Source organism: Saccostrea cucullata, unplaced genomic scaffold (genome assembly GCF_032062105.1).
Source record: "Saccostrea cucullata isolate Sc308-1 unplaced genomic scaffold, CSIRO_AGI_Scuc_v1 ctg4533, whole genome shotgun sequence".
Taxonomy (NCBI): domain Eukaryota; kingdom Metazoa; phylum Mollusca; class Bivalvia; order Ostreida; family Ostreidae; genus Saccostrea; species Saccostrea cuccullata.
This window is the reverse complement of record NW_026921901.1, coordinates 14,859-23,664: the sequence shown is the minus strand read 5'-3', so window position 1 is coordinate 23,664 and position 8,806 is coordinate 14,859. Positions and strand designations below refer to the sequence as shown.

General features: G+C 34.2%; 1 protein-coding gene across 1 annotated transcript; it reads left to right on the top strand.

The window, feature by feature from the left end:
* Positions 1–2,012: 2,012 nt before the first annotated feature.
* Positions 2,013–4,895, top strand: LOC134260877 (uncharacterized). The gene is made up of 2 exons (XM_062743402.1): positions 2,013–2,158; positions 4,621–4,895. The coding sequence occupies exons 1-2, from the start codon at positions 2,053–2,055 to the stop codon at positions 4,854–4,856; spliced, it is 342 nt and encodes a 113-aa protein (XP_062599386.1). The 5' UTR covers positions 2,013–2,052; the 3' UTR covers positions 4,857–4,895.
* The last annotated feature ends 3,911 nt before the right edge of the window (positions 4,896–8,806 follow it).

Here is an 8,806-nt window from a genome sequence, read left to right as displayed (position 1 = left end):
ATAATTTAATAGTGACTAGGTTTAATTCTTTTTCTTTTATTTAAAATAATGAACATCCCTCTGACAGTGACTTGAATATGTAAGGAACTGTACAACGTATTTTATTGGGAGTATATATTTATTTTGAGTTGTTATTGTCAGTGTCTTTTAAAATAATTAAAGATTCAAATCAATTGCACCTATCTTTAAATCATTCATTACTAGACAGAAAGCCTATGAAATTTATGTGAAATAATTCTGCTGGTATACAAAAGAGTTTCAAAATTTTTCGTATTTTACATTACACGACTGTTTCGTAGTTTGGTTATTTTAAACCTCTATCATTCCTAATAATAACACCTATTTTTAAATCGTGGCATTTGTACCTATCTTCAAATCAATTGTACCGATCTACGAATCAATATGAAATAGGTATAATTGATTTGGAATTAGCTACAATTAATTAAGGATTGGTACAATTGAATTAAAGATAGGTGCAATTAATTAGAAGACAGATACAATTATTTCAAGATAGATGCAAATATTGAATATTTGTTAACTTGGGGTTCCATGAAAATGATTTTATTTTACTTTGTAATCCCTTTCCACAGTAGAGCTGCTGTTACCCAAAGTTTTAATACATTCAAAATTAATCAATCTTTCTTACGACAGTCTATCATAAAGGGTGTCGTTTAATAAGCTCGAATGTGACCCATCACATACCCACCCCTAAACAAGAAAAGAAAAATAAAACCATACTTTATTTACGAGGGCCGTTCAAAAATTACGCGGATTTGTTGCACAGAAGAAATATTTGACGGCATAATCGGGCTAAATTTCACAAATAATATAAAAGAATCTTTACTTATATGGTATTCAAAATTTCATATCAAAATGTTGTAAATTGGTATTAATTTTCAGTGATTTTTCAGGACATACCATTAAGTCACGGCGCAGCCAAATCTTCGACGTCACAAGCATTAAAAAAAATATGTAATTAAGCTTTCATTTTCTCAACGTTTTCCCCTGAGTACCTGTATAGTTTGAGGTACCTTATCTACTCAACATCAAAACAATTTCTTGTCAAGCTTAAAATATATGAAACAAGTAAAGAGTATTCTTTTTTTTTAAACCAAAAGCTACTTATGAGATATAGTGTGATATTGGTGGCTCTCAATCACCTTCTTTACAGTCCGGATAAAGTTAACTTTTCGTCTATAATCTTCTTCCCGTCCTCCCGTATAGCCTTTTTACAGAGGTCTAACTGTCTAAAATTTCAATTTGCTATTTGAGGGCGAATGTCACGAGTAGCCTAGTTTACTACATGTTTTATTATGCATATTTTGGATCTATGTTGCCGATATCTCGAGCATTACACATATTTTAACAAAGGTGTGGTGCGCCGTCAATTCAGGAGACGTCATTTTCACAATCGTTTTCACGGGAATTGCATCAGAGAAAAATCACTAAATTTCTGTTAGTACTTCAAATATTACGTCCGAAATCTAAATACATAATAATAGAACAATTTAAAGGTACATTTGAGAAAATTGCTGAAAAATATCGCGAATTTTAGAAAATCATTGAGTTAATTTTTTGAATCCGCATGCTTTTGCTTCATTTTTTTTGTCGTGCGCCGTACCTCTCCATCAACAATATCAACATACCGATAATTTTAGTAGAATTTTTTTTTAAATACATAAATTTTGCCCAAAATCTATTGGAATCTTTAAGATACATATTTCTGTGAAATTTTATAACTATATGACGTCTGTAAGAGTAATTAATAGCACAGTCCCCGTAATTTTTTAACGGCCCTCGTACTAATTAGGTATTCCGTGATATATATATATATATATATATATATATATATATATATATATATATATATATATATATATATATATATATATATATATATATATATATATGTTTGTTTTATAAACATTTCTTTTTCTTATTTTATTTTTATGAATACTTTATTTAAAAAATTGTATTAAATTTAAAAAAAAACTTTGAATTTTTACAGGTAATGCAAAGCCGTATTACTTTGGTACAACAGACCTCGAATGCATGCGGAAAAGCGGGAAGAAAGGGAAACGCAGTGCGCCTATGAGAGGGACATGGGATTATACCCCTCGTTTTATCTACTACAGAGGCAAATATCTTGAATTTACAGGTGAGTTTTTTTTCAAAAAAATGTGTTAACAATTTTTCTCGCTAATAACATTTAAATAATTTTAAAACCATATTATTAATTTTATTATTATTATCATTATAATTATTCTTAATCAGGTAATTCATAACTTTTTTCTAAATGTAAAATACATATCATTCAGTTTTTATACAGAGTCATATCAATCTTAAACCTTCAATCAATTTTCATTTGCTAAGTATCACGAATTTACTTTATGAATTTACCAGTATTTTTTCAAAGTTTTTCCAAATATTTTTCCCATCACAGATTTAAACACTTTACCTGTAGTCAATTTACACAGGCTATAAATCATCTGTAATTAATTTCCCTCTTCCTCCTTTTAATTTCCTGTACACTATTCCCACCTCACTCAGAGCTCCTTGGATGGCTCGCACCTCGCACACTGACCTCGAACGTCAAAAAGGTAGATGATAGAAAGGTATTCTACCATCTTGCTGATTCAATAATGTGATTTTATTTGAATTTCAGTGACTTTTGTGCGCGTCCAACATTTTTTTTCTGCTTTTGAGACCTACTAAAATAAGGTTGTTATCAAAACCCAATTTACAATAAAGAATTAGGAAAATTAAGTAACTTTTTGAAGAACCTTATGCAAAAGCCAAACATGAGATGTGTTACAAGGCAGTTTCCAGACCTGATGCGTATTCCTCCAACAATCACATCCAATGTTTATATGAAGCGTAGCGGAGTTAGATGAGGGTTGCCGATCGTTTCCTGCTACAATATGGAATCCTCGGTTAACACCGCTACGCTCCATTCAAACTTCATATATGGTTGGTGGAGGATTACGCATCAGGTCGATACATTTTTCAGCCAAAAACTGCCTTGTATTACATTTCACATTTCGCTCTGCATAAAGTTCTTCCATAAGGTTTTTAGCTCACCTAAGATGAAAGCTCAAGTGAGCTTTTCTGATCACATTTTGTCTGTAGTCCGTACGTCCGTCCTTTCGTCTGTAAACTTTTCACATTTTCGACTTCTTCTCAAGAACCACTGGGCCAATTTTAACCAAATTTGCCACAAAACATTCTTGAGTGAAGGGGATTCAAGTTAATCAAATGAAGGGCCACGCCCTCTTTCAAGGGGAGATAATTTAGAAATAGTGAAAATTTAGTGGCATATTTCAAAAATCTTCTCATCAAGAACCACTGTGCCAGGAAAGTTAAAACTTTTGTGACAACATCCTCAGGTAGTGTACATTCAAGTTTCTTCAAATCATGACCCCTGGAAGATGGGTGGGGCCACAATGGCCGATCAAAGTTTTACATAGAAATATTTAGAAAAATTCTTTAAAAATCTTCTTCTCAAGAACAGCAAAGCCATGATTGGTCTTATTTAAATGGAAGCATCCTCAGATAGTGTAAATTCAATTTTGTTCAATTCATTGTCCCCGGGGTAGGGCGGGGCTTCAATGACCGATCAAAGTTTTACATAGATATATTTAGGAAAGCTCTTTAAAAATCTTTTTCTCAAGAATAGCAAAGCCATGATTGGTCATATTTATATGAAAGTATTCTTAGGTAGTGTAGATTCTAGTTTGTTCAAATCAAGAGCCCTGAGGAAAGGTTTGGGGCCACAAATCTAAGTTTTTCATAGAAATATATAGAAAAATTCTATAAAAAAAATCTTCTTCTCAAGAACAGCAAAGCCATAATTAGTCGTATTTATATGGAAGCATCCTCATCAGGTAGTGTATTTTTAAGTCATGACCCCATGGGGTAGGGTGGGACTACGATGGATGAGCACAGTTTTACATAGCAATATATGGGATTTTTTCAATGATTTCGAACCCGCGACGTTCGGATGAATTTCCTACTTCGCGACTCTAGACCAGACGTTATAAACACTGCGCCACGCAAGCTTTGAAAGCAAGAACATAGTGTTATGCGTGCCACAAAATAACGTATTTCAACAGGATAACATTTAAACGAAATTCAAATAAGATCACGTGACTGAATAAGCAAGATGGTAAAACACCATTTATGTCCGAGGTCAGTGTGCGAGTAAGGAGTCACTTAAGGTGATCGGTGTCCCACCTATTCAAAACAGGTCACATGTAGAAGCTTAATAATTTTGACTTCACGGGAAAACTTCATTTAACATACAGAATTAGGCATATACGAAAAATACTTACTGATTTATTATCCTTCCGTATTTTTCCTCATGAAATTTCTTTAGTAGCACTGGCGTTTCTAACAAATTATTGATGACAATTTAAATTTTTTGTTGCTACATACAATATTAAAACTCCTTTCTACAATGAATGACACAGTGAGCTTTTTATCAGTGAATACATATAATCAAGTTACTGCTTTTAGACTTCAGCATATTTTATTCAAATGGCCATTTGTTAAGCAGGAAACTGGCTATGTATGTCTACATAAGTAATAATCTGATCAATGCATTATCAATTTTCCATTTAGGGTCCGGTTCGAGAAGTGGATATAGTCGTTTAGATGAACATTGCAGAGGAAAAACCGAAAGATATCCAGCTGGATACAGCTACCTAAGTTTGGATTGTATCGAACGATGTGTTAGGCGTTATGAAAATGAGTACGGCAGATACGATCTGGTTTCGAATAACTGTCACAACTTCGCTAACAGAATGTCCGAGGTTTTGTGCAGAAGAGGTTACCAGTGTCCGTCATGGTGCAACTAAATGCAAGCTTGAAATTAGATGGTCAGATAAACAAATCTGATATTTAAAAAAAAAATGTTCTCAACTGCTTCAAAATACATTGATTTATTAGTATGGGGGCATATTTAAAGGGTGTGATTAGGCTAACTATTTTAGTGAGTCCCAGATGGGTCCACAGTTGTGTCTTGAAGGGGGTTATTTAATTCAGGGGAGGATTTTTTGCTTACCTGGGCTTTAGTAAATGAAAAACCTAATCTTTGAATGTTTTCACGTTTTGAATTATTTTTGCATGGATATAAAGGATAATAAAGTTTCTGTTGAGATGATCAATTTACTAAAAGTTAAACAAAATTTGAAAGTATTAATTTAAAACAAAGACATTCTTAATTAATTATTGGTACAAAGTTAATTTTTTTCAACTTTAAGAAATACTCTTAAAATTTTGGTAAGGCATTTGCCTCACTTGCCTTCATGGTAGTTACGGTCTAGTACAATTGCATTTACATGTATGCCATTCAAATAAAATTTGTCAACATATTAAAGATATTGCACCAGGATAACTATTTCACCTTGGCATGGAAGCTACATGTATTGCATTTTGTAGTGTTGGCTTTCTCGACATGACGAGATATTTGTCCCCTAAATTTGAGAGGGAGATATATTAATGCAGTAGTGTAATTTACTCAATAAATAAATAGATGATATCCAATGTTTTGGAGTTAAATATAAAGAAATCCTGTCTTACGAGTGAAACAAAATGTCAGAGGAAATCTTGGCTTATCTAAGGACACGGATGCTTGTCTCTAGTAAAGAAAAAACAAAATAAGATCAGTAGGCCTTATTAATCAAACTTTTCTATGGAACGCCGTAACTGCCTTATGTGAAGAACTTTCATTATTTGCTAGTATTTTGTCATTATATGCTAGTATTTTGTCATTATATGCTACTACTTTGTAATTATATGCTGGTACTTTGTCATTATATGCTACTACTTGTCATTATATGCTGGTATTTTGTTTATATATTCTGGTATTTTGTCATTATTTGCTGGTACTTTGTCATTATTTGCTAATACTTTGTCATTATATGCTACTACTTGTCATAATATGCTACTACTTGTTATTATATGCTACTACTTTGTCATTATATGCTACTACTTGTCATTATATGCTGGTATTTTGTTTATATATTCTGGTATTTTGTCATTATTTGCTGGTACTTTGTCATTATATGCTTGTATTTTGTCATTATATGCTACTACTTTGTAATTATATGCTGGTACTTTGTCATTATATGCTACTACTTGTCATTATATGCTGGTATTTTGTTTATATATTCTGGTACTTTGTCATTATATGCTGGTACTTTGTCATTATTTGCTAATACTTTGTCATTATATGCCGGTATTTTGTCATTATATGTTGGTATCTTGTCATTATATGCTACTACTTTATCATTATATGCTACTACTTTGTCATTATATGCTACTACTTGTCATTATATGCTGGTATTTTTTTTTATATATATTCTGGTATTTTGTCAGTATTTGCTGGTACTTTGTCATTATATGGTACTTCTTTGTCATTATTTGCTACTACTTGTCATTATATGGTACTTCTTTGTCATTATTTGCTACTACTTTGTCATTATATGCTACTACTTGTCATTATATGGTACTTTTTTGTAATTATATGCTACTACTTTGTCATTATATGCTACTACTCTGTCATTATATGGTACTTCTTTGTCATTATTTGTAGACATGTCCATGTACATGCCACTAACCCAGTTTTTCCAAAATATGCAACCTTTTTACACGTGCTTCTTGAATTCACCTGCCTGCTTACCGAAAGTTCCATTTTCCAAACGCCCTATTCTTGATCATCAAGACGCTTCCACTCTATCGCGTAACAGCGACGTTTATGTTATAGAGACAAGCGTCTGGATGATCGACTTAACTCGTTTTGGAAATTGTTAATACGTATAACATGTTGTTGCGTATCGAATCACCTGAGAGAGATAATTCTTATACATAGCTGATAAAGGTATATTGCTGCATAGGTGAGGATATTAACGATTGAAAAGTTGAAACGTTCACATTACAAACCTTTGTTTTTAGATTACCATTAACGACTTTAAGATTTCATCAAAGGTCAACATGTCCAAAAAAATTATTTTTACAATAGCTCCAAAACAATGTGAGGTATAGAGTTAAAACTATTACAGTTTATAAATACATCATTGTTTAACAGATAAAGTATCACTTGAAAACAAATATTTAAAAACAATAGTTTTATCGAGAAAATATAAATTAAAAAAATGTGCATCTTTAAAAAAAATGCACCTGGTTAATTCTGTACTTCAAGTAAAAACCATCATTGTAGAAATAACGGGTATATGTTTATCAAAAATGGACAAGTTGGACGTGAATGGTCTTTGAATGGCTCTTATTTAAAGCATGGCATGTATAAAGACAAGACCTCTATAAAATCTGCCATTTGCAATGCACATGTACTTTTGGTTTCAAATCTTAACATTTGGACAAAATAAGCAGGGAAAACAACTTTCCGGAGTCTATCGAAGTCCAACTTGCCCTTCATTGATAAACATATAATCTTTTTGCAATGATGGCTTTCACTAAAAGCACTTCATCATCATCATCATCATCTTCTTCCTTTACACCATGTGATGTGTAGGGCAGCAACAAACTTCCTCCACCATTGCTTGTCCTGGGCTAGCCTTGACAATGAACCCCAGCTCTGGTGCATTGCCTTCATCTCGCCTTCTACTGTCCTTCGCCATGATGTTCTAGGCCTCCCCTCTTTCTTTTGCCCTCTGGTGTCCAATGCAGTGCTGTTCTAGTTGTTGACTGGGGGTCTTTTCTGAGAACATGTCCAATCCACCTCCATCGGCGCTTGGTTATGATGGTACCCATGTCCTCTTTTATCTGCTCAGCAGGTCTTCATTTGTTATCTTATCGGGCCAGAAAATCCTGAGTATTTGGCGGAGGCAGGTGGTATGGAAGGATCGTAGTTTGCCAAGATCTGTCTCCTTATTCTCCAGCACTCCGATCCATAAAGGAGAGTTGACACAACACAGCTCTGGTAAAGCTTCAGCTTGGTGCTGGTGCTGTACTGTGTAGACCTCCAGATGTTATTCATTTCCCTAAATATTCTCCTGGCCTTGCCTAGTCTGCTGTGTTTGTCCTCCTTTGTGCCGCCCTCTGGTGTAATGACACTATCCAGGTAAATAAAGTTATCTGTCTTGCGTAGTTCCTCCCCATTGATCTTAACAGGGGCAGGCAATTCCACATTAAGTGTCATTGTCTCCGTCTTCTTTGTACTGATGCGTAGTCCCACTTGCTGTCCATAGGTTTGCAACCGGTTGGTCTCTCTTGGATATGCTGGTGCGTATGAGACATTTGAGCAAGGTCATCCGCAAAGTCAAAATCCTCCAGTGTTGAAAACAGGCCCCAGCGGATCCCCCTTGGAGAGTCTTCTGTTGTCTTCCGCATGACCCAATCGATGACCAGGTTGAACAACACTGCAGACATTACGCATCCTTGTCTGACTCCAGTTTTAACATCGAAGAAGGTGTCATTGTGTCCTACTGAGCATTTAAAGTTGTTATAAATAAAAGGTCTTTATCAGGTGGACCATTTTAGATGGAATGCCATAATGGCGTAGGATGCAACAAAGGCTATCTCGGTGTATGCTGTCAAATGCCTTCTCAAAGTCCACAAAGTTTACATACAGTTGTCTCTGCCACTCTGTGCACTGCTCTATGATGTTGCGGAGTGCAAAGATCTGGTCAGTACATCCTCTATGTTTTCTTTTGATGATTATTTTGGCCAGGATCTTATATTACTTGGCACAGACAATAGAGTGATTCCCCTCCAGTTGTTACAATCACTCAGGGCTCCTTTCTTAGGGATCTTGACAATCACCCCTTTACACCAATCATCAGGTACT